General features: G+C 54.8%; 4 protein-coding genes across 4 annotated transcripts in view; 3 read left to right on the forward strand and 1 right to left on the reverse strand.

Moving 5' to 3' along the window:
* NXN (nucleoredoxin) overlaps positions 1-13,141 on the forward strand; it is a 47,458-nt gene extending 34,317 nt beyond the window's left edge. Inside the window, exons 3-8 of the mRNA XM_021524904.2 lie at positions 1,229-1,362; positions 1,765-1,865; positions 2,277-2,383; positions 7,115-7,294; positions 9,765-9,889; positions 11,946-13,141. Coding sequence (XP_021380579.2) covers positions 1,229-1,362; positions 1,765-1,865; positions 2,277-2,383; positions 7,115-7,294; positions 9,765-9,889; positions 11,946-12,128 — 830 coding nt within the window. The 3' untranslated portion in view covers positions 12,129-13,141. The remainder of the gene's footprint in view (positions 1-1,228; positions 1,363-1,764; positions 1,866-2,276; positions 2,384-7,114; positions 7,295-9,764; positions 9,890-11,945) is intronic.
* A 780-nt stretch (positions 13,142-13,921) lies between these two features.
* MRM3 (mitochondrial rRNA methyltransferase 3) lies at positions 13,922-15,260 on the reverse strand. The gene is made up of 3 exons (XM_031506486.2): positions 15,159-15,260; positions 14,718-14,885; positions 13,922-14,563 (listed from the first exon to the last, which is right to left on the reverse strand). Exons 2-3 carry the CDS (start codon positions 14,854-14,856, stop codon positions 14,010-14,012), a joined length of 693 nt encoding a protein of 230 aa, XP_031362346.2. The 5' UTR covers positions 14,857-14,885; positions 15,159-15,260; the 3' UTR covers positions 13,922-14,009.
* Positions 15,261-16,291: 1,031 nt separating this feature from the next.
* Positions 16,292-21,202, forward strand: GLOD4 (glyoxalase domain containing 4). Its single transcript, XM_021524984.3, has 9 exons — positions 16,292-16,423; positions 17,412-17,461; positions 18,054-18,174; positions 18,565-18,709; positions 18,906-19,042; positions 19,281-19,367; positions 19,487-19,600; positions 19,689-19,775; positions 20,086-21,202. Exons 1-9 carry the CDS (start codon positions 16,334-16,336, stop codon positions 20,149-20,151), a joined length of 897 nt encoding a protein of 298 aa, XP_021380659.1. The 5' UTR covers positions 16,292-16,333; the 3' UTR covers positions 20,152-21,202.
* A 303-nt stretch (positions 21,203-21,505) lies between these two features.
* Positions 21,506-24,749, forward strand: GEMIN4 (gem nuclear organelle associated protein 4). The gene has a single exon (XM_021524967.2). The coding sequence runs from the start codon at positions 21,506-21,508 to the stop codon at positions 24,686-24,688; it is 3,183 nt and encodes a 1,060-aa protein (XP_021380642.2). The 3' UTR covers positions 24,689-24,749.
* The last annotated feature ends 519 nt before the right edge of the window (positions 24,750-25,268 follow it).

Raw genomic sequence — 25,268 nt, forward strand, 5'->3', positions numbered from 1 at the left:
CCTGCCAGATCTCATGTTTTGGTTTTGCTTACTGAAAAGAACAAGGAATTTCCCTCCAGGATTCTTGTCTGCAGTGCTAATGAGGAAAAGGTTAGGCTAACTGAAACATGAAGTTTGGATTTTTCCCTAATGGAGAGGCACATGAGGGCCCAGACCTTCCATACCTTGGGAGCAGAATCCTTCCAGAATACTGAGTGGGACTTTTATCACTGACATCACACTCAGGTTAATGCATTTCCCATTATTTAGAAATTAAACACAAAAAAAAAATGTTACTGTTCTCCCTTGCTGAGGTTTGCTGTGCTGGGAGTTGGTGTTAAATCCATCTTCCTCCATTTTGGAAAAATCCCAAATGAGCCAAATTGGGGGAAAAAAAAACAAACAACAAAACACCAAACAAATGTGCCCATACTCACAGATCCTGCAGACCCATAAGTCATCTGCTGTACTTGTCCATCCATTTCTTTTATTGCTGGCTCATTGTTTCTTGGTGCAGTAAATCCTGACAGAGTCTTTAATTCAGTGGCAGGAGCTGTACAGCAGGAACATGTTGTGGCCTGAGCCATCTGTGATGTTTCCTCCTCTCTGGCTGAACACATGGATTGATTGCTCTGGGAGCTGGCAGCAGATGATTCAGAGCGTGTTTGTGTGTACACACACAGCTTGCTTTGGGGTGCAGAGGGTTAGTGTAAGATATATATAGAGATATATGGATATAAACACGCTATCTTTTACATATATATAGCTAAAGTTTGTAAATAAAGACATGTATGGATATGTGTAAGAATATGTGGTTATTATCAGCATAAGGGACAGATTCTGACTGCATTCTTGAGCACGTACCTCCTTGCCCTCTCTTGCTAAAATAAACACAGTTGATAAGGAAAGATGCCTCATCAGGCACAAAAGCAGAGCAGGCTTTGTCAAGCTGAAGGTGTTGTGACGTGGGTGCAGCCTGCCTGAGAGCAAGAGGTGACCCTGGCTGCAGTGCAGAGCGTGGCTGCCTCGCCTCAGGGCAGGGCTGTGGTGGTGCCTGACAGCTGAGGTGTTCTGCATCCCCTTTGGATGGGAATAAACCCCAGCAGGGTTCCTCAGACAGGATCCCTGTATCCTGAATAGGTTTGTTTTTTTTTTTTTTTTTTCCTAGCAGAACCTGAATCTGTAAAAGCTGCATGCACATGTTACTGTCTTGTGTCTTCTTTCCACCTCTATCCTGACCCCTCCCCAGGTCTGGAGTTCCCTTGGGGGCCAAAACCCTTCAGTGAAGTCGTTGCTGGGCCTCTGCTAAGGAGCAATGGGCAGACACTGGACAGCAGTGCCTTGGAGGGCTCTCACGTCGGGGTCTATTTCTCTGCACACTGGGTGAGTAGGAGGTGCTGTGCAGAGCAGTTGTGGGCTCAGGGAGAGCAAAGACCCCGGGCTGGTTGGTGCTGAAGAATTGAAGATGCTTTGATCACCAGCACTGCGGTGGCCTCTCATCCCCAGCTGGCCCTGTGAGGGGGAGAGTGGTCAGATTTTAAAAATGGAAGAGGTTTTGTTGGTAACTTACAGACCATAAACCCCAGGCACGTTCAGGCACTGCAGCAAAGACGAGGTCACACCAGTTCATTCGTGGTCACTGGGGCACCTGGCCCTGCTGGTGTGGGTCTGGTCCTGAGGAGGAGACAACATCCTCCTTATGCTTGTGTTTTGCTTGTGTTTTGCTTGTGTTTTGCTTGTGTTTTGCTTGTGTTTTGCAGTCCTCCTTATGCTTGTGTTTTGCAGTGCCCGCCGTGCCGAAGCCTCACGAGGGTGCTGGTGGAGTCCTACAGGAAAATCAAGGAGGCAGGCCAGAAGTTTGAGATCCTCTTTGTCAGTGCAGACAGGTGAGGCAGCAGTGACACCTGTGCAGGCAGGGCAGGTTGGCTCTGGCATCACAGAGGCTGCCTGAGTCCTTTCCCTCTGCCCAGCAGGGACGTGCAGAGGGGGCTCAGCAAGAGCAGCTCTGTGCTTCACTTTGTGGCTTGTGGCTCTGGGGTCTGAAGGATGCTTGAGCTGCTGCAGTCACCACGAGTCGACATTTAGATGCCCTGGAGAATTTGAAATATTTTACTGGGGGAAAAATACACAGTGGACTTCTTCATGAAGGGCTGCAGGCTTTAAATTTGGTCTAACTCTCTCCCAGCTTGATGCGTTTTGGTGGGAGGGATAAAAGGCTTTGCAAGCCAGGTTTTTAACGAGGAAGGAGCCTGGCAAGTGCAGGGCTGTGCATGCCATGCCCTGTTCCCCTTGCACAGGTCAGAGGACTCCTTCAAGCAGTACTTCAGTGAGATGCCCTGGGTGGCTGTGCCCTACGGCGATGAGGCCAGACGGTCACGCCTGAACCGACTCTACGGCATCCAAGGTAGGAAGGGCCACACTGAGGCCCAAATCTCCTTTCCCCCCCCTCTTTTGTTGAGTATTTGTAATGTCTCCTCTTGTTTAACTAAACCAAGAAAACAGCAAAGCAAAGCACAGTGCCCCAGGCAGAGCAGCCTCATGTTTCTGCTCTCCACAAACTCACATTCCTACCACCTGCCAGGCAGGCTGCTAGTTGAAACAGGACTTCCATAAACAACCTAATTCTTCCTGGAAACTTGGAAGCTGTTTTTGGCTTGGATGTTTTTTGTCTAATTACTGATTTATTTGTTTTTTGCTATTTCTTGAAGGTTCAAATTTCATTTTCTTGCTGGTTTATGTAATGCAAAGGCACAGGCCATCGTTCTGTGCAGGGGCTGAGGAAGATGGCATCTGGTTTATGTTAGTGACATGAATTACAAAGGAGAGAGTGTTTGATGTAAACCATGGCTTTGCTTTTACTGTACGTGCCAGTGCCAGAATTCCAGCAGCCCTGGCTGCTCAAAGGGGCAGGGAGAGACTCTGTGTGTCTGGGTGGCTTCAAAGAGTCACAAAGATGATAAAAGCTCACAGCAACCCTTCCTGGGGACTGGCACCTTGTTCCTGCAGGGCACAAACTGCAGCACAGAGGTGTGCAAGGTGACTGGCTGGTGAGGAGAGCTCTGTCATGGAATCAGAATATGCTGAGTTGGAAGGGACCCATCAGGATCATAGATCCAAATCCTGGCCCTGTGTAGGACACCCAACAATCCAACCCTGTGCCTGAGAGCTTTGTCCCAGTGCTTCTTGAACTCAGACAGGTTTGGTGCTGTGAATACTTCCCTGGGGAGCCTCTTCCAGTGCTCAACCACCCTCTGGGTGAAAAACTTTTCCTGATATCCAGCCTAAACCTCCCCTGACTTCATATTGTCCAGGTGGGTGCAGGCTGGCAGAATGTTCATGTGGGGAAGGAGGAGTGTTGCCAGAGGAGGCCCAGGGCTTGGGAAGAGTGACAGGAGAAATAATCCTTCCTTGGAGTTCTCTCCGAGCTCCCCTTCTGGCCTGAGCTCAGGTGCTGCCACTCAGCCCCGTTCCCTGACCTCAGCCCAAGAATAACCATCGGCCTGCTTTAAATAGCCATCAGTTTGCTGCTTAATGACCTTCCCATGAGGCCAGAGCTTTCCAAATTCATCTGTCTTTTCCCCGGCCCGCTCACAACCCTCTCCAGGGCTGGTTTCAGCAGGACTGCTGCCAGTTTCACTGGGACTTTCTGTAAATAAGGTGTCCAGACATGGATACTTGAGCACCAGGCAGGCAGTAGCCAGGGAAACAGTTGTAACAGCTTTCCCTACAACTCTAGAATTCTTAAAGGTATCTCTCTTTGTTGTGTGCCGACCTGAAAATGTAAATACTGGCTGTTCCCCTGCACCCCAGTCCCCTCCTCTGCCCCAGGACCAGCAGCTTCATCTCTGAAGCTCAGCTCCGTGCAGACTTTGGGGCTGCCTGCCTGTTTGCAGTCAGGCTTTTCACACCAGCTGGGATAAATCTTCCTGCAAACATCACCACCACGTGTGGCTATTGCACCCAAATGAAAAATTAGATCTGTGTAACCACGTGTGCATTTCCCACATTCATGGTTGGTGATGCTGCCCCCTCTGAAAGCTCTCCTTGGGGCTGCACTTCTGATCAGTGAGTGTGTCCAGGTTACCATCCTGGTGCCTGGCTTGTGAGTACAACATGAAGAGGTTTCCCTCTGTTTTTTGAAGGCTGGGTACTGAAACAACAGGAGAGTTTGTCTTCCTTGTCTGCTTTAAGTTCCTGAGTGGTGGAAAGTAGCAATAGAGTCAAATCTCTTGTTGTTTTAGTCCTGTGTTGGCCCCTACAACTTTTAAAAACGCAGTATAAAATGCAAGTTGGGTTACAGGCCTTTATTTGGGTTTACTTTGAATGCCTCTATTCATAACTCATGTGCAGTCAGAGGCTGTACCCTGCCACCTCTAGTAAATTGCTTCTGAGTGCAGTGCTAAGAGTCATGTCTTGTGTTGTGGCTGCTTAGAAATAATTCCCCTTTGTGCAGGCAGCTCCCAGTCCTGCCTTGGGTGAAATTCCCTGGCCTTGCTCTCCTCCCAATGGGATGGGGAGCAGTGATGGACTTGATGCTTTGATAGGAATTTTTTGTTGTGTATCTCACGAGTTGCCCAATATTCCCCCTGGACTCTGTGGTGTCTCTTTGGGATTGGAAATGCCTTCCAAAAACTCTTGTTCCTCTCCTTCCCTGTGCTTTAGCCCGGACACCCACAGGTTGCCCTCACAGCCTGGAAGTCACTGCTAGAGGAGATTTCTGGAGCTTTCTTCTGAAAAAGTGAAAAACCAGCAATAAAATGCACCACCTGTGCTGTGGTTGGTGTGGGGTTTGCTTCACTTCGATTGTGATTACTCACCCAACAGACTTCATGCAGATGAGATTTCAATGTCGGGTTTGGGGTTTAATATATAAATATGTAAATGCCTTGCCAGGTTCGGTAACAAACCATTTGGCCCCTGTGTTTTCATAAAATGCTGGCCCCGTGGGAGCCAAATCCATTTTCTAGTGCATAAAATCCAACCAAGACTGTCTATGCTAATTTTCATCCAAGCTTATACAATATTCATTGCAGTGTCTGATCGCTGATTCTTCTTGATAAGTAAATTCTGCTGTTATGACTTAAGGCAATTACCAAATCCCCCAAAAGGCACTAAAATAACAAATAGTGCCTGGGACGAGTGGGGAGGGGGAATTATTTGGGTTAGCAGGTGTGAATAACATTAAGGATGCTTTCCCTGGTCCTGCAGGTCTTTGTCCCCTGAAAACAGGGTGTGTCTTTTAGGGAAGTAGTCACAAAGGTCACCTGAGAAGATGGGGATGTGAATTATCTTAAAAACCATTGTTTTCTGATTCTATTTTCTATTTGTAGTTGGCTGGGTACTGGGGAGGGGGTCGGGTTATCTGCATATGCAAATTAAGCGAAGTGTAAAGGAATGCTTTGAATAGTGGATGAAATCCTTGATAGCTGCAGAATCACAGCGATCTGTGTCTAAATTGGGCCCCTAATTTTCCCAGATCAGCAAAGCTTATTTGAAACCTCTGCCTGGGAGTGCTGCTCAGGCTGACCATGACCTGAGCAGCCTGTCCCTGCTGTATAACGGATGGAAAAGCAGGCGTTTGGGGTGGGGTTGGCAATCCTAAAAGGATCAAGATCCCAATCCTGCGCTCTCCTGGTGTCAGTAGCACTTTGTGCCTCTAAGGGCAGGGCCAGCCTGAGATTTCCCAATTCCTTCCAGTCTGTTTAACCCATCCCTGCCCTGGGGCTACACTGAATTACCAGCAGGTAATGAATGAGCCTTTTTGTGATACAAAATGGTTTTCTTGGCGTACCCTAAGGATCTGCAAGCTCAGCCATTGGGCGGGTTCCTGCACTGCTGCTTAGCACCAGCCCCAGCGCAGGCAGGAATGCGCCGGGCTGGAATGATGGGAATGCAGCCGCTGGCCTGGAGCTGCAGGCAGGCTGGGACACACAGATGGCCGAGTATTTCCTAGAGAAACGCCTCCAGTTCAGAGGGCTTTGAGTAACCCACTGTTGGACAAACACAGCGCCAGCAGCCTGGCAGGGGCACACACGCTGCGTGCCCCCTGCGCAGGAGGGGCTCTGCAGGGTATTCCTGAGGAATGAGCTTTAAAATGAACCTTGGTATGAAGGGCAGGAGTGTTTGAGTTGCCTCAGCTTGCCCGGGGTGTTGCTGAGTGAAGGAGATGCTGCAGAGGGAGCAGGGCCAAGCAATGGCAGCACTTGGCACTAACACTGGTCACTGTGTTTGTCCCCTGGGGCCTGATCCCACTGTCCCCCCTTCCTTCCTTGTGGGATGTTTCTTTGTCTCCCTGATGACAGAGGAGTGGTGTGCTTTCCAGATGAAGTCACCATCGTCAGCTGCTCCTGCTGACCCACCCGTGGCTGTTTTGTGGCCGGAAAGTCGGTGCTTTATCAGATGGGATGGTCACCAGCTGGTGTCCAACCTGCCCCACTCCCAGTGACATTTGATTTGGTGGCTTGTGCTGTGCCTCTGCTGCAACTCTGTTCAGCTTCTCCTTTACGACTAAACTTTTCAGCTCCATAGCTCAGGGTAAAATGTTGCTTTTTCCCAAGAGCCAGACCATCACTGGCTATCCCCTGAGCCACATCCTGCCAGGATCCTGTAGACCTGGACATTCCTGCACAGTTTTATTAGTCTCCAGAGGGATGTGCTGTGGAAATGGCTGGGCCATTAGTGCTGGAGGGCTGTGGGGCAAAAATACCTGGTGTTCTTCTGGGAAGGAACACACCCTGCTTCCTGACCGCTGCTGTCTGCAGGCCTTGTGAGTTCCTGGGAATTGGGCTCTTCCAGAGGCAGCCACATCTGGGCACTGGGATGGTGGTGCAAGAGGGAGGGTCCTCGGGTGGTACAGAGGGATTTGCACCCGTGGGCACCAGACAGCAGCAATCCCTGCCTGCAGCTGGGCAGGGAGAGGCAGGCAATGCCAGAGCTGTCTCAGCTTCCTGCTCGGGCTCCTGGAATCACAGGGCTCTGCTAGGACAGAAACAGGATCCAGGGAGCTTGATCTCCCGCAGAAGCAGGAGGCTGCCTGGGCTCCTGCCAGAGCCAGAGGCCATAGGAAAAGGCCTTTCTCCCACACCCTGTCGCTGGCCAGTTCACTGATCTTCCTCCCTGTTTTTTTCCACCACAGGCATCCCGACTCTGATCGTGCTGGACGCCAAGGGAGAGGTGATCACCCGGCAGGGCCGGGTGGAGGTGCTGAACGACATCGAGTGCCGCGAGTTCCCCTGGCACCCCAAGCCCGTGCTGGAGCTGACCGACTCCAACGCCGTGCAGCTCAATGAGGGCCCCTGCCTCGTTCTCTTTGTAGGTATGGATGGAGCATCCCTGCTCTGCCAGCAGAGCCCATGCTGGAAAAGGGGGCTAGGCAGCCTGCCAGCTTGGCTCGAGCTGGCCACGGGGCTGGGAACCTGCCTCTGGTGATGACGAGGTCCCTGGGAAGGGATGTGACATCCATTTCCATTTTCCATCACTGTGTGCTCACAGAAAGGCCAGTGAGGGGAGAGGAGAGCTTGCTGTGGAAGCCCCTTAGCCCCTGTCCTGTGCCACAGCAGCTCACAGGGGTTTGCCAGAGGCTGCCACGGGGCTCCTGCAGCTCCCACACACCCCCCTGGGATGTGGTGGAGCAGCGACTGGCAGCGCAGAGGAGCTGTCATAACAAAGGTGTGGTGGTGGCTGTGGCTGGGAATGCTGATGAGGTGTTGGGAGGGTGAGAAATACACTGTCACAGCTGGTGGTGGTGGAGATGGGAAAAGCCTTTCTGGAGCAGGGACTTCAGGCACAAGTGATGTTACAGAGGAGTCAGAGGAAGTGTTTGTGCAAGGGATTATAGATCTGTGCTTGAAACCACAGCTCACAGGGCCGTGACAGTCAGAGCAGCCTTTCGTGCTCTGCTGGTCCTTGATTTCCCCAATTCCCCTGGCTGCAGGACAGGGCAAGGTTTTTTCCCAAAGTTCCTGTCCTTTCCCTGCTAACCCACACATGAAGCTTCCCTGCAGTTAGAAACAAGCCTAGAGCTACAGATGGCTCATTCTTCATTGCTTCCCTGCCAGCAATGGACACAATAACTCAGGAAAGGGCATGGCTGGGATGAGCTGTGCTGCAGGCTGAGCCCTGGGTGGGCAGCCCAAGTGTGCACACAGCATCCCAGGCAGGGAACTGAGGGGTCCTGGGCTCCTGAGGGGGTGCAGCTGTCCCCTGTGTGCTGTGTGGAGTTTAGGGGTGTGCTGAAGAAGCCCCCCTTGCCTTGTTGGTGTTGTGCCCGGCCCAGGGCAGGGCTTGTGTCCCGCTTCCTCATGTGCCCTTTGTGAGCAGCACACACTCCTCTGCAGGCTGATAACATGGCCCTCGCTCCTTTCCTTCTTCCCTTTCAGATTTCCTTTTGACCCTGGTTATTTATTCAGCAGAGCCCAGCAGGGGATGTGAGCACAGAGCCAAAAATCCTCTCCTCACGTGGGAAGGACCGGCTGGCCACGCCAAGCCTGATGGATTGGGGCTGGCGCTGCAGGCCTCTGGAAAGACTTATTTTTATCTTGCTCTGAGCAAACTTTTTCTATCACCTTGCTGCAAACAGCTCATCAGGGGAACAGCTGGGGCTCTTGCTCCATGCTTTTGGGGGTGGATGGTCTTGATGAAACCCACCAGTGATGTGCTGGGGCAGAGATACAGCTGGTGCTGCAGCAAGGCAGGCACTGGGAATGGGGGGGGGGGGCTCCTGGCCAGCTCTGTCCTGCTGGGAGACCCCCCCAGCAGACCAGTGCCTCCATTGCACAGGCAGCAACACCCCCAGGAGAAGTGCTGGTGCTGAATAAATCCTGACTGATGTACCTCCTTCCCCAGAGGGGTTAGGGCTGGGTTAGCCAGAGTGTGCAGGGCTGCCTGGAGCGCCGCCAGCAGCTGATGTGTGTAGGAAGAGCAATCCCTGCAGACACCCCACAACTTGCTGTATTTATCACTGCCCTGCACACAGGACAGACCCTGAAATCCAGTGTGCAGCATCTCTGGAATCTCCTGCTTTGCTTGGAGAAGCCAGAGAGGAGGACAGGGCTGTGTGAAGCAAGGACAGAGAGTTTCCCTGGCATGGGCACGGCTTGTCCCAGCTGGGGGCTGGACCTGTTGTGGTGGTTACATCAGAGACCATGAGGGGGAACAAAAGGCTCTCTTCTGCCTTCTTCCTTTAGTGCCTAAAAGTGTTCCCTGAATTGGAATCTTTTAATCTCCATGCTTCCCAAGGATGCAGACTCTCCTCTTTCCAGCTCACTATTTGAACTTCAGTGGTGGCTGGCGTTTGATTGATGCTGCCATCTCTTTCTGCCCTACCTCTGTCAAATCAAAGCTGCCTTCAGAGCTCTGAGGCTGGAGCAGTAAAGCTGCAGCTCAGCCATCCCCAGGCACAGGGATGGTGCGTGGCGGGCAGGGGTGGCAGCAGCCTCACATCAGCACCTTGGTTTGCTCTTCAAAACATGCTCAAACCACAGAGCAGCTTTTTGTGTGCCTGTTTGTCCCTACACAGCACCAGGGAGCAAGGAGTGGAGTATTTGGGGAGCAGGAACTGCTCTCCTGTTGGGTGTTTCCCTGTAGTGCATTTCACTGCTCCCTGATTGCTCCAGAGCTGTGTGTGCCTTTGAAGTCCGTGCGGCGCATCCGGGCTCCTGCTTCCTGCACGGAGGTGCTGTGGGACAGAGCTGCCAGCGCCCAGCCCGTTTGCATCCTTTGATCCTAACTTCTTTTTTTTGCCTTGCCTCTCTTCTGTTTTGTCTCCACAACCCCGTGCCCTGCAGATTCAGAGGATGATGGGGAGTCGGAGGCGGCAAAACAACTGATCCAGCCCATAGCTGAAAAAATCATAGCCAAGTACAAAGCCAAAGAGGAGGAGGCACCGCTGCTCTTCTTCGTGGCGGGTGAGGTAAGTGAGAGGAGAGCACAGGGCTGTGTCCTGCTGGGTATGGGGACTGAGCTGAGTTGGGTACTGCTGTTGCTGTTTTCAGGGGGTAAACTGAGGCACGGAGCTACTGCAGCTGCCAGGCAGCACAGAGCAAAGCCAGACTTGAGGCCTGGCTCAGTCTGTGCTCTCCTTGCCAGATATTACTTCTAGCAAAGGGTTTGCTCAGAGATGCTCCTGAAGGTAGGAGAGGGACAGGCAGAGCGGGGCAGTGGGAGGTGGGAGGGAGTGGGCTGCTGCCTGCTCAACCCTGCAGGCAGAAAAGTGGATGGGCAGGGGAAGAAGAGCAGGGTTTGAGATTCAGCCTGGCCCAGCCAGTGAAATTTCAGCTGTTGCCCTTAGCTGACCATGTTTTTCTTGGCTGAGATGTCATTTGAGGCATGTGCAGCGCTCCAAGTCAAAGATCTGCTGGAGAGAATGGAAATGGGAAAACTGGAGGACTTCTGGCCTCCCTTTCCGCTGCACAGACACTTTGTCCCGCTGCAGTCTGGCAAACTAAGGTTTTGTGTCAAAAAACCTCCCAGCACCCCCAGGCCTGCATTTCCCCTCCCACATCATTCTCAGGGCCTGGGCAGGTGGCAGCCGCTGCGCCTGCTCCGTCCCTGCACGCCCACGTCACCGCCGCAGTGCTCCATGCGCGGAGCCCTCCGGAGCCGCCCTGCGACAAAAGGGTCCCCACTGCCACCCCCGGGCCCCCCCAGCCAGCCAGGCCCCCACTGCCACCTCCCACAGCCCCCTCTGTGCAGCCGCTCCCTCTCCCAGCACCGTAATAGGTCTCTGAGCATCCCAGCTCAGCCCCGCACCCTTGAATAAGTCCCTTGTTGGAAAGGGCTATTTTGGGAGGGTCTGGGACCTTCCCCCCCTCCCCCAGAGCCTGCCAAGCGTTTTCCTCCCGCTCGCCGGCTGTAGCTGAAACATTGCTGCTATTCATGCAGCTCCCGACGGCCCTGCGGCGGCCGGCCCGAAGAATGGGGAGCGTCCGGCACATCCCATTCATCCGTCACCTCAATAGCCGGGAGCGCTGGCCCCGGGGCTCCGCTGGCCCCCACGCACAAAGCAGCCCGGCCGTGGCCGGAGCAGGCGCCTCCCATTGCTCTCCCAGCACCGATTTTGCATTGATTAAAAATATCCCTCGCTGCCTTTGTCAATGAAGGACGAGGCGCCCCGACACCTGGGTGGGGGGCGGCCGAGGCGACGAGCCCGGCCCTGCTGGCCCTTCCAGCCACGTGGTCCAGCTGCGCCAGAAACCCCTGCAAAGGAAGGGGAGGCGCGAGTGGAGCTCCCCGGCGCTGGCGCCACGCGCTGCAGAGCCCCGGCCGCCAACCAGGTGGGTGGATTCCATTCCTGCCCCTCGGAAGGGGCGCGCAGGAACGCCCCGCTGCGTGGGCTCGGCGAGGAATCGCGCCGCTGCCGCCTCTTTGCATCCCGCAGCCTTCAGAAGGATGGATCGTTGCCTGTGCCGGGGCGAGGGGAGGGCAGCTCTCTCCCCCTGCAAGCAGCATGCTGCTCCTGTGGGTGCCCACTCACTGGGACCTGCTGGTGGGGTCTCATCGTTGGCTCAAAGCACAAGTCTTCATCCCGTTCCTGTTCTTTGCTTTGTTCTGGGTGTGCGCTTGGGTCCCTTTGGTATCCGCCCTTGGTGAGCGGTGAGCTCACCAAGCAGTGGCTGTGCTGGCAGAGGGCTGGCAGTCCCCACGTTCAGCACTTGTCACCAGTTTCCTTGAGCTGTGGATGTCCCAGAGGCTCTGGGGTGGCTGGGGCAGCAGGTCGGTCTGGAAGCAGCGCCTCTGGGTTGGAGGAGTGGATGTCCCATTCCAGCCTGGGATAAACCAACCCCATCTGGTTGTGACATGAACCATGAGCAGAGCAGGCACCGAGATGGACGTTGCCTGCTATGCTGGTGGTACTGTGGTGCTGCTGCAAGGCGCAGCCTCTTGGGATAGACTGTGGCAGCAGCAAGCTGCTCCTGGTCTCCTGGCTCTGCTGTTGACTCCTCTGTCCTTCTCCTTTTGGCCTCCAGGACGACATGACCGACTCCCTGCGGGATTACACCAACCTGCCCGAGGCTGCACCCCTGCTCACCATCCTGGACATGTCAGCCCGGGCCAAGTACGTGATGGATGTGGAGGAGATCACGCCCGAAATCGTGGAAGCCTTTGTCAGCGACTTTCTAGCAGACAAGCTAAAACCCGAGCCCATCTAAGGGGCCCCTGTGCCAACAGACGTTATTTAAAACTAGGTCTCTCTTCCGCCGCTTGTGGATTCTCCAGCGTGTCCTCACGCCCGACCCAGTATCCAACCTTCTTGTGGTGCCTTGTTTTACGCAGTGAATCCTCCTCCTAAGCAAACTCCTTGAGATGCACTTTCAGCAGGGAGTTGTTGGCGTTTGGAGACTTCGCTTGTGCTTCATGGTGATATAATAACCTCTAATAACCAGGCCAGAACTGTTACCGTATCGTTATTTTATACACGGCACTAGCTAGCAGGCAAATCTTTTTGCATGGTGTTCTTCCCAACGTATGCATCAGGCAGTGGGTGGGCTTCCTTGGGGCTCTTTGCTTTCTCCTCCCCTCCTTCTTTCCTTCCTCACCACCCCTGCTGACTAAATGACTTCCAGGAAGCAATAAGGAAACTGTCCCCATTGCCCCTGGCCAGTTCTTTCTCTCCCACAAAAGTGCCCTGACAAGGCCAAGACAAAGTCTTAACTGCTGACAACCTCTGAAAGACCACGGCACAGCCAAGCTCTTCCTCCTGGGGGTGAGACCTTGTGGGTTTTCCACCCCCCATCCAAGCACCGACAGCCTTAGGCAGCGCTGGCTGTTGTGTCAGGGTCCATCCCCCTGCCATGGGTGGGTATTCCCTGTCCCTCCCACTCTGAGCCAGGAGGAGGATCACCACCGGGCTGCCCTCCCCTCTCGTCTCTTCCTTGTGCTCCCCCTGTCCCCTCTCGTCCTTCTCTCTGGTATGAATTGTCCTCTCTCCCCTCTGTGTTAGTTGACTGAGCTGTTTTTCGTAGGTGTGTCCCAAACTCAACGTTAACGGTGCTGTTCTTTAAAAAACAAACAAACAAACAAAAAAAAAAAACCCTCCCAAACCCTAAGAAAAAAACTTTCCCCCCCTAACCCAAGCAGCGCAGCCGAGCCCTTGAAAAGTGACATTGTAAAAACTGTACATGGTGATTGGAACTTTGTAATAAAACTGTTACAATGACCTCCATTGCTGCGTCCTGCTGTGGGGGAGGAAACCTGTGTAGGGGAAGAGGAGCCCACAGCCTGACCCCATGGATAGGTGGCTCCTGGGATTTTTTCTGTGTGTTCCCCCTGGGCTGACACAGCCCTGGCTGTGCCTGCATTGCTCGGAGCTCCCCAGGAGGGAGGGAGCCCTTTGGCAGCCACTGGGGCGTTCCCAGCCTGAATAGCTGGTGTTGTGCAAGCCACTGCTTCTCCCTTTCAGCTCATTAGTCAGCCATGGCAGGATTATGGCCTCTGCTTTTATCCTGCTGCAGCTTCCCACCCCGCCAGGAGCTGGGAACGGCCGCCAGCTCGGCCTGTGCAAACCCAGCCTGTGTTTTGCACGTTTTGGGGGTTCCCGAGTTCAGCAGTGATGAACTGGCAGGAGAGCAGCTCCAGGAGCAGCCCGTGATCAGGAGTGCTGCAGCTCGGACACGCCAGCCAGCCTGGCCATGGCAGGGTTGGAGGGATTGCTGGAGCACAGGATTTGGGTAAGCACAGGCAGGACCCACTCAGGTAGCATCAATCTGGTGTTTGTGACCCAAAACCACAGCCAGGCTGGGAGGGACACACGCTGTCAGCAGCAGCCTGGCTGGGCCAGCACACACAGGGATCTGAGGTCTCCATGGATCTCCTGGATGAAAGGGCTGGAGCAGGGGGGAAGCGGCTGAGGAGAGGCCAGGGCTGCTCCCCGGCCTTTTCCTCCTCTCTAGCATCACCGTGTGGCCACACACTCATCCCAGCACTCTCCAGCCTTAAACACTCATTTACTACAAACCAAACAGCCCGAGCTGCTCTTTTATTAACCCTCAAAGAACCGAAGGCAAGAGGTGCTCCTTCAGCACCCAAACAGTTCAGCCTGGCACAGGCAACTTCTGCCTGCCATCCTCCTGCTTGTGCCTCCACAGCAGCTGCCTCCTGCCCTCGAAGAGCACGATGCCAGCAGCGATGGCAGAGTTCAGGCTGTCCACGCCTGGCACCACGGGGATGAGCAGCCTCTTCCCCCCCGTGCTGGCTGCCAGCCCAAGCGCGGCCGGGCTCAGGCCGTGGGTCTCCCCTCCGACCACCACGGCCACCGGCGCCCGGGCCCAGTCCTCGTAGTAATGCTGTGCAGCCAGCTCTGGCATTGCTGCTGCCTCCTCATCCTCGTGCTCGGGAGCAGCCCTGGGGCTGGATTTCACAGGAGCTTTTGGGCTGGAAGGAGCAGAGCCAGCCCTGCCAGCCCCTCTGGGCACGGACGTGCTCCCGGCTGGAGCGTCGGGGTCATTGTTGTCGGCCACGCAGACCTGGATGCCAGCAGGGAGGTTGGTGGGAACAGATTCCCAGTCCAGGTTGGCGATGATGGGCACACGGAAATGAGCCCCCATGCCTGCACGGAGCACCTTTGGCTCCCAGGGATCCACACAGCCTGGGAAGGAACGGGGAGAAACCATGACAGCACAGGGGTCCCCACAGAGGTGGGATTCACAGCCACAGCCAACCAAGCCAGACACTCCTTAGGAACTCTGGGGAACATCCTCAAGCACCTCTTTACCCCCAGGCTACTCAAACTTTTCTCTTACCTTTGGTGAGCAGCACTTTCTCACAGCCTGCTCCTGCTGCAGATCTCAGAATAGTCCCCAGGTTTCCTGGATCTCGGATGTTGTCGCAGATGAGGAGCAGTGGCAGGGAGTTGGCGAGCTGAGCTGCAGGGTAGGACATCTTGGCAGGGTCAGGCTTGGAAAAAATGCCTGCGGAAATGAAGTGTGACAGGTTTTTCACTGACCCACCCCCAGGAGAGGCCTGCTCTGAAAGAGCTGGCCCAGATTTCACTTAAGATGTGCCAGAGGAAGTGTTAGGAAAAGCACCACCTAAAGGAAGTGTGAGCAGAGTTTGTCACTTGGCAAGGAAAACTTATTTTCCATCAGTGCTATGTCGAAGGAAAGATTATTAAGAGAGTCATTACCCTAAATATGAAAACTTTCCCTTTGGGCAGTGTTGCAACTGTTTTCGAGGCAACTTACCAAGAAGCCCCTGAGGAGTCACGAGGTCAGACCATGTCTTAATGTCTTCAAATTTCACCTTAACCAAGCTGGCTCGTTTTATCTCTGCCTCAGGCAGCAGCTTCAGGTGCCCCACAGTGCTGAAGAAGAGAGTCTGTGGCACAGCCCCTGCCTCCAGTGCATCCTTGATCAGCCTGTGCCCCTCCAGCAGAACCTTCCCGTGATTATCTCGGAACTTCTTTGACTTGGCGATAGTCACCACTTTTCTGTGGAGAAATTATTCAGAGAACATGGCCGTGATGCTCACAGCACCTTCAGAAAACCTTCACCAGCCCCTGAGAGCTTCTCCGGGTGGTCACAAAGGTGATCTGAGGGATGGAGCACCTGTCCTAGGAGGAAAGGCTGGGCGAGGTGGCCCTGGGGTGGGATCAGAGCACCTGAAAGAGAGCTGGGGAAGGGCTTCCACAAGGACCTGGAGTGCCAGGATGATGGGGAGTGGCTTTAAACTGCCAGAGGGCAGGATTAGATGGGATATTGGGAAGGACTTCCTCCCTGGGAGGGTGCTGAGGCCCTGGCGCCTGCCCTGGCAGAGCAGCTGTGGCTGCCCCTGGATCCCAAGGCCAGGCTGGATGATGCTTGGGCAACCTGGTCTGGCGGAATATACCCCTGTCCATGGTACGGGTGGAACGTGCCGGGCTTTAATCTCCCCTCGAGAGCGAATGGAGATTAAAGAACCAACCCCTCCCCGGTTCTATGAAGCCCTCCCGGTTCCTCCAGCGCGGCGTGTGTCGCTCTCCCTCCCTCCCTCCCTCCCTCCCGTGCGGCGGGGCGGCGCGGCCGGGCCCCGCTCCCCGCGCTCACCCCAGCCTGCGGTCCCCGGCCGCCGCCTTCTCGTACCGCGGCCCCGGCGCGGCCGCGCTGCGCTCCGCGGCGGGCGGCGGCGGCTCCGCGGGGCTCCGCGGCGGCGGCGGCTCCCGCACGGGGCTCCGCGGGCGCTCCGCGGGGCTCCGCGGCTGCAGCACCCTCACGGGGCTCCGCCGCAGCGCCCGCACCCCGCGCCGCCCGCCCGGCTCGGCCCGCCGCCACAGCAGCGCCCGCCCGGCGCGGCCCAGCGCCGCCATGGCCCCGCCCCGTGACGTCACGGTACGCCCCGCCTGACGTCACGGCACGCCCCGCCTGACGTCACGGCCGCCGCCATGGCCGCCCGCAGGGCGCTGCACTTCGTCTTCAAAGTGGGAGACCGGGCCCGCACGGCGCGGTTCTACCGGGAGCTGCTGGGCATGGCCGTGAGCACCGGCGGAGGGGGGCTCGGCGGGTGGTGGCCGGGAGCGGGCGGGGCCGCGGCTGCCGTGGGGCCGGGGCGCGGCCCTGGGGATGGGAAATGGGAATGGGGATGGGAAATGAGGATGGGAAATGGGAATGGGGAAGGGGTGGGGATGGGAAATGGGAATGGGGATGGGAAATGAGGATGGGAAATGGGAATGGGGAAGGGGTGGGGATGGGGAAGGGGGTGGGGATGGGAAATGGGAATGGGAAATGGGAATGGGGATGGGGGTGGGAAATGAGGATGGGAAATGGGAATGGGGAAGGGGTGGGGATGAGAAATGGGAATGGGGATGGGACATGGGAATGGGGAAGGGGGTGGGGATGGGGAAGGGGGATGGGAAATGGGAATGGGGAAGGGGGTGGGGATGGAAATGGGAATGGGGAAGGGGTGGGGATGGGAAATGGGAATGGGGAAGGGGGTGGGGATGGGGATGGGAATTGGGATGGAATGGGGACAGGGACAGGAATGGCAATGGGGGTGGGAATGGGATGGGGATGAGGATGGGAATTGGGATGGGGATGAGGATGGGAATTGGGATGGTAATGGGAATTGGGATGGGAGTGAGAATGGAGATGGGGACGGGAATGGGGATGGGGATGGAATGGGAATGAGGATGGGAATGTGATGGGGATGGGATGGGAAATGAGATGGCAGTGGGGATGAGAATGGGATGGGGATGGGAATGAGATGGGAATGGGGATGGAATGGGAATGGGAATGAAGATGAGGTTGGGAATGTGATGGGGATGGGGATGGGACGGGGACGGGATGGGAAATGGGATGGGGATGGGATGGGAATGGGGTTGGGAATGGGACAGGAGCCGTTTCCTGCCCGCGCTGGCCCTGTTCCCACCCGCTTCCCCGGGCCTGGGGAAGGAGTTCCGGCTTGGATCGAGGGGATGCTCCAGGGGATCCCCTCCCAAGCCAGGGCACCTCCTGGCTCTGCAGGTGCTGCGGCACGAGGAGTTCGAGGAGGGCTGCAAGGCCACCTGCAACGGGTGAGTGCCCGGTGCAGCTGTTGTTCACAGTAAAATAAAGTTTGGGTTGTTTCTTATTAAATTGCTTCCCTTGGAACCTGCAGCCCCCCACTCTGTGTAGGTGTGGTGTTTATATTGCACAGAAATACCACGCCTCTAGGTTGATACTTAATTATTTCTCAGCTTATCAGGAATTTCTCAGCTTATCAGGACTCCAGTTCCACTGATTGTTTAGATAATCGTGGCACTATCAAGGTTCTTGAGTTAAAAATCCCTCCTGGTAGCCCAAGGCTAAAGAAAAAGAAATTAAAAGAAGAAGAAAGAGGAATGCATTTCATTGTGAAGTGGAAGGAATCTTACAGTTTGGTGCCCTTTCCTACTTAGCAATAAGGAAGTGATTATGTAATTGCAGCTAATGAGCAGCCTGTGCTCTTAAAGCACCAGCTGTTAATGAGGTAGAATTGCTTTTATCATATGAAGAGAGCCCGGGGTCAAATCTGCCACGATTTCACTCTAGAAACACAACTCCTCCTTGAAACACAAATACTCGCAGTTCTTGGTGGTTCATTTCAATGCTAATGACATTAAAATATGGATAATATGGATATTCCAGCCCTTATGATGGAAAATGGAGCAAGACCATGGTGGGTTACGGACCAGAGGACAATCACTTTGTGGCAGAGCTGACTTACAATTATGGCATTGGAGAATATCGCCTGGGCAACGACTTCCTGGTGAGTTCCACTCATGATAAGCTGATTTACCTTGATAATTAGGAGCTCATTTGTCACAGCTGCTTATTTTTATGCTGTTGGGTCCCTTAACCACATAATCGTTGCTTTTATGGTTGTCTCTGAGTTGGAAGAGCAGAATCCAGAGCAGATTTGTGCTCACTTAGAGGTCCAGGAAACATTTCTGGAGCTCTCCCTCTGCTGTGTGGGACAGCTGGTGTTTGCTGCCAGATCCAACAGGAGGAACTTGCTGCAGGAAAACACTCTTATATTTATTATTTTGATAATTTTTGTGATTTAGTGGCTGGCAGCAGATGGAGATCTCGTGTTTCCTGTGTGGAAGGAGGTTCTGTCTCTGCCTCCACCCCATGGATTGTGTTGTGTCCTCTCTAGGGCATCACTCTGGTGTCCAGCCAGGCTGTGAGCAATGCCAAGAAGATGGGGTGGCCCCTCAAAGAAGTCACCTCTGGTGTCTTTGAAGCTGAAGCCCCAGGAGGATACAAATTCTACCTGGAAGACAAAGAACAGCCCAAGCAAGGTGAAATACCCCTGCTGGTGTTCAGCAGAGGTTTAACAGTGGGGTATCAGAGTGTGTTTATTTTGATGGCATTTTGTAGAACAGTACACTTTTTTTATAATTTCTCTGTTACTTCTCAAGAATACTAATGACATTAACTGTGGATTTAAAGCTATAATATGTTTGTAGCTAATGTGAAATTATTGCAATCCTCAAGATCCCGTGTGGAAGGTAACCCTGGGTGTCTCAAACCTGCAGAAGTCTGTGAGCTACTGGTCTGGTTTGCTTGGGATGAAAATCTATGAGAAGGATGAGGAGAAACAAAGGGCTTTGCTGGGCTACGCTGATAACCAGGTCAGTCCTTGGAAAAATCACCAATTTCAGGAAAAAAGCTCTTAATTAGAGCAACTGTGCCCTTAATGATGAGTGTTTTAATTGACGCTGTATACACCCAGCTGCGCTTTTAAAAATAAAAAAGCAAAGCTGTGGTTTGCTGTGGCTTGTTGGGAAAGGCGTGGATGGGGGATTTTGGAATCAGCTGCAGCCTGGAGCAGTGTCCCTGCAAGCCAGGCTGGGTTTTTCCCTGTCCCAGTGCAAGCTGGAGCTGAAGGCTGTTGGAGGAGCAGTGGACCACGGGACAGCGTTCGGCCGCATCGCCTTCTCCTGTGCCAAGGAAGAGGTAACAGCCCCATTTCCCTCCCCCCAGCTGGGGAAGGTTGTTTTGGTGTTAACAAAACCCTGAGCAGATAGTTTATCTCTTTGGCAGCGAGGTGATTTGGGTTTGCTTTCTGTTTCCAGCTGCCAAGCATTGAAGCCCTGATGAAAAAGGAGAATCAGAAAATCTTGACGCCCCTGGTCAGCTTGGACACGCCTGGCAAAGCCACGGTGCAGGTGGTGATTCTGGCTGATCCTGTGAGTAAAACTGAAAAGTTTTAAAAGTGGTTAAATTTGGTTTCAGTTCCTCCTTGCCATTAGTTATAACTGAGCTGCCTCCTTTCAGGATGGCCACGAAATCTGTTTTGTGGGGGATGAAGCATTCAGAGAGCTGTCCCAGGTGGACCCTAATGGTGACAAGCTGTTGGATGATGTAAGTGGCTGCACATTCATTTTCTTCCTGATTAGAGATACCTGTAAAATCCAATTTTCATTCCATGCTGAGTTTTTCCTGGAAGCAAATCACCCAGGGTTGGTAAGGAAAATAAATCAGTTTTTAAATCTCACTTGGTGCCCTGGGTGGAGTTGTCCAGCATCACTCTTGGGGCATGGTCTCGTTGTTTGCTGTGGCAGAGAAAGTTGGTTTTCAGTGTCAGTTCTCCTTACTAGTAGCTAAAAAATGATTTATCTCTCCAGAGAGCTTTCCTCCTGTTCTGACCATGTTCCCACTTGTCTTTGTGCAGGCCATGGCTGCAGACAACAGTGACAAGTGGTTTGCTGAGCACAACATGAAGAAGGTTTCAGCTTAGCTGGAGGAATGGCCTGTGCTGCTATTCTGTGCCTTGGAGTTCTTCCAAGAAAGTGCCAATCCTGGTTAAAGTGCTGCCTTCCTAATCAGAAGGTGCTGGGATTTCCTGTGGTGGGTTTTTTTGGGTTGATTTAAGCTGATGTCTCTGGCCTGCTGCTCTGTCCCTTTCACATCTCATCCATCCAAAAAAACGGGGGCCATGCAGCAAAGGAGCAGCTGAGCCCTTGGCTTCAAAACAGGGACCATCAGTCAAGAGAGAATCACATTTCTGTGTTGTTATGCTTCAAGGAAAGGTGGATAGGTTATTTTCTGATTAATTAATTTCCTGATTACTTTGCTTTAGCTGTCCTTCATTTGCAGGCTAGAGAGGAGATTTGGAGGCAGCTGTGGCTACTCCCCCTCTCCAGGGAGGTGTGGGGTGCATCCCTTTATTGGGAACAAAGAAATGATCTTGCCAAGCTGCGTGAATACTCCAGTCCTTGTTATTCCAAGGAGTTTCCCCAGCTTCCAAGGGGAAATGTTCAGCCCGTGGTGTGTTTCTCACTGGGATCCTGCTGTTGCTGGGTTTCCAGTCTTTCTCCAGGAGATTTCCACGTTCCAGCAGGGAACTGAGGCTGTGCTTTGGGGTTTGGAGCTGCACTGTCTGCTGAGGTGCCAGGGGGCAGCTTGAAATAAGTTTTTCACTTAGCTGTTGGTGAGAAGCTGCCTTTGGAAATAACAATTCAGGGTTTTTTGTGTTGGAGTGAAGTTGCTCTGCTTTTGCTGGGAATACAGGGAGTCATTCCCATCATTGCTTGTGCCACGTATGCTGCCTGACCATCGTTTCCTTGATGAAAACCTTAAATAAAATCCTTTAAATCAGGTTTTCATCGCGAAACGAGTTTGATAGAGACGATCGATCGGGCAGCGTTGGCACTTCTGAGGTGGAGCAGGAAAAACTCCTCACTGCGATTTGTTTTTTTTTTTTTTCAGTCAGCTTTTTGAATTCCATTTTAATGGCGGTTTGGAATCCTATTTGTATGATTAAACACATTGATAGTGGAGCATGGCAATGAATTAGTCCATGAATTCATTTATTAATTTTTTCATTAATTATATTAGTCCATGAATTCATTCATTAATTAATTCACTAATGTTTTCATTAATTATATTAGTCCATGAATTCATTAATCAATTCATTAATGATTTCATTAATGAATTCGTTAATTTTTCATTAATGATTTAATTAATGATTTCATTAATTAATTAAGCAGCACACCTCCGCGCCGCCAGGGGCCGCTGCGAGCGCGCGGCGGGGCGGGGGCGGACGGCGTTACGTCAGCGCAGCGCGGGCGTGACGTCACCGCGCGGGCGCCATGGCGGCGGCGGAGCGCGGGCCCGCCATGGCGGCGGGCGGGCCCTGGGCCGTGGGCGAGGAGACGGCGATCCTGCACGGCGGCTTCCTGCTGGCCGCCCGCCTGCTGCAGCCGCGGCCGCTGCGGGAGCTGCGCAAGGCCGACTGGCCCCGCGCGGGGCTGCCCATCGCCGACGCGCTGCGCGAGATCGCCGAGCGCTGCCCCGCGCCGCGCCGCCGGTGGAAGAAGGAGGCCGTGGCCATCGTGTGGGCCAAGATCCTGCTGCCGGCGCTGGAGTGGGGCTGGAGGGATGACGGGTTCTTCTCGGTGGGCGCGATGATCCCCGATGTCAGCCCCGCCGCGCTCTTCGAGCTGGTGAAGGCGCTGGGCGAGCCGCGGCTCTGGGTGCAGCTGCTGCTGGCGCTGCCGCCGGCCGTGTGCCGGGCACAGCTGCAGAGCTTGGTGCGGTACATCTCCAGCGAGACCTCCTTGTCGGACGTCAGCTTCTTCCTGGACGTGTGGTGGGAGGTGCTGAAGCACAGGGCGGGGCAGGAGGATGCCACGGTGTCGGCGTTCGGCGCTCTCATCCACCAGCACGGCGGGGAGTCCCCCCCCGAGGATGGTCTGCAGCCCCCAAAGAGGTTCAAGGGTGACCCTGGGAGCGCCGCGGCCACCGCCGGGCTGCCCGCGGTGCTGCTGGAGGGGTTAAAGCTGATCCGAGGCAGCATCGCCCAGCCCCGCCTGAGGTGCTACGCCCTGGCCAACCTGGCGGAGCTGCTGTGCCTCTCCTCGGTGCTGGGGCCGGGGCACAGCCCCCTGCCCATCGCGGAGCACCTGGCCAAGCTCGGCGCCGTGGTCAGTCTCTGGAGCAGTGATGCTGACAGCCAGTACCACCCCTGCGAGCTGGGAGAGAAGGTGAGGGAGGCAGAGAGGAGCCTGAGCCTCCTGTGCCTGACCAAACCCTCTCGTGAGGAGCTCTTCGATGGCTTAGGCTTGCTCTGCAGCTTGCTGCAGGCCTGGGGAGAGGAGCTGCAGGACACTCTGAGGGGGTGTGAGGGGCTTTGCTTTGAGAGCTACCGGCTCCTGGACGCTCTGAGCAGCCTTGGGAAGAACCTGGATTTCCTCTTGGAGACCAGAGACCTGGGGGATGGCGGGACATGGGTGGTGTCAGAGGTGACACAGCTCATCAAGGACTTGCTCAGGGACACCGGTGCAGTCCTGAAGGGTTTGGACACCAGCCTTGTGTCTTCAGTTGCCATGGCAATCATTGCACAGAGGCTGGACCGCCATGGGGAAACCTGCTCTGTTTTTGCATCTGAAAAGACCTGGGCTTTTTCAAAGGCCTGGGTCGAGTGCCTGGTGAAGAATAAAGCTCTGTTCCAGACTCCTGAGCTAGTTTTGAAACTGCTGGAGACGCTGGTGAACTTTGCTACTTCCCACCATGACCAGGAGGCCCAAGAGCTGCAGATGCAAGTGACCAAAGCCATCGTGGAGTGCTACACTGAGCTTTCATTGAGTGACAAAAACAAAGTGATCTCAGCTGTCCTGGCGTCCTGGGGCGGCCCAGGTCTGTCCCAGAACGTGCAGGTTGTCAGGGAGGGCTTCCAGGAGGACCTGAATGTGACTTTGAACCAGATCACAGAGAGTGTGTCTGATGAAGGCCTGGCCAGGGCTGTGGCTTCTGTGGCCAGGCTGACACTGCTGTCCCCCGAGGCCACAGTGAAGCAGGTTTGTCATCTTGCTGTGGTCAACCTCGGGGCGCACCAGTTCCTCGCCCAAATCCTCTGCTCCTTCCCAGCACTGAGCTTCCTGGAGAGCCACGAGGGTGCAGGCAAGCCACGCAGCCTGGTGGTGAGGTGCCTGGAGGAGGCAGTGTGGGGGAAGCTTTCCACGGCGAGGGAAGAGGAGCAATTCCTTCAGTTCCTGGCCTTTCTCATGCAGCCAGGCTCAGCCACCCCACTTGTGTCACCTGCAGAAGTGACCGAAGCCTTTGTCCTTCCCTGTTTAAAGTCAGACTCTGCTCAGATTGAGCTGAGCCTGCAGATCCTCAGTAAGGTTTTGGGAATACCATCCTGCTCAGAAGAGCACTGGATTGAGTCCTGCCACCCATTCCCACTTCTCCTTAGCCTCTGCAAACTTCTGGATGGTTACACCAAGTACTGGCATCGGCCTAGGGAGCAGCTCTTCCCTTCCCTGGAGACCAAAGACCTGATTCTGAGCATCCTGTGCCAGCTGTGCGAGCTGGTGGGACCAGAGACCGTCCCCTCCTCGGAGCTGTGGGTGCAGTCGCTGGCCTGGCTCCACAGGAAGGTGGCATCCCTGGACTGGACCGTGGGGCTCCGTCTGAAGAAGCTTTATGGGGATCACTTCAAGAACGAGGTCCCAGCGACGCTGTTCGAGATCTGCAGGCTCCCTGAGGACGAGTGGACGTGCCAGTCCTGGCCAGCCTACGGGCCGGGCAGTGGGCTGCTGGCGTGGATGGAGTGCTGCTGCGTGTCCCCAGCGCTCAGGGACTCCATGCTGGCGCTGCTCTGCGTCAACGTGGACAACCCCGAGGAGGTGAATCTCTTCAGCAAAGGCTTCCTGGTGGCCCTCATCCAGGTGCTGCCTTGGTGCAGCCCCGGCGAGTGGAGGAGGCTGGTGCCCGTGGTGGAGCAGCTGCTGCAGAAGGAGGTGCTGCACGTGCCCTACACGCTGGAGTACGTGCAGCACGTGCCCCTGCTCAACCTGCGCCCCTTCGCCTGCCACCTGCAGCTCTCCGTGCTCTTCCTGCGGGGCTTCCAGCTCCTCTGCAGCTCCAGCTGCTCCAGCTGGCTGCCTCCAGAGGCCTGGCTGCACGTGGTGCAGCTGTACTGCGCCAGCCTGACCGACCTGCTGGCCTCCCTCAAGGCCGCGGCGGCGGCCGCGGCTCAGCCCTGCGCGCAGGAGGTGTCCTTCACCTGCATCCAGCTCTTCTGCCACCTGCTGCACGTGGCTGCCATGCTGCCTGCTGGGGGCTGTGAGGAGCCTCTGCTGGTGGTGGCCCTGGAGGTGCTGTCGCAGTACGAGGTGTCCAGCAAGGCTGACGGGTCACCATGCGCCGCGCTGCGCAGAGCCAACGAGGGACACTTCCTGCAGGCCGTCACCCACAGCCTGGGGCACGAGGAGCTGCGCTGCACCCTCCTGCAGAAGCTCAGCAAGCTGGAAGCACGCCCAGAGCACTGATGTGGACCTTGTATGATCTGTAATAAACCCTCACTTTTCTCTTTTGAGTTTACTCCCTCCCTGCTGTGCTCTCCCACTAAGCAGTGGAAGCGGCTGTATGAAGATGGGTAGGAGGAGGCGCTTTGGTTTTCCATTGGAATAACTGGGCGCAGCTGTTCCTGAGCCAAGCTGCCAGTTCTGTGGCTGCTGGCTCTGCATTTACACAGCAGCCTCCAGCATCGAGGAAATAGCTTCCCTCTGGCTGCTTTGCCACCAGCCCTCTCCTAGTCCCAGGAGAATTGCTGGTTTTGCTCCATGCTGCCAGAGGCTGGGAAGCGAGTTGGAGGCTGGGAAGCGAGTTGGGTGAGTTCAGGACAGGCAGGAACCTCTGGAAATCCATGTGTGCTGCTTCTGCCCGGAGGTGGGGGTGCAGCAGTAACCCCACACGTAACACCCCCACCCAGTAATGAACGGCACGTGGAAGAGCCAGCCAGTGGTGTGACTCAGAGAGGAAATCTTTATTGGTCTCCTGATAGTAAATAGGGCAGTGTTAGTGCAAACTGGAGTGCCTCATTGGCTGGGGATATTTTTGTCCTTACAT

This window comes from Lonchura striata, chromosome 20 (assembly GCF_046129695.1).
Source record: "Lonchura striata isolate bLonStr1 chromosome 20, bLonStr1.mat, whole genome shotgun sequence".
NCBI lineage: Eukaryota > Metazoa > Chordata > Aves > Passeriformes > Estrildidae > Lonchura > Lonchura striata.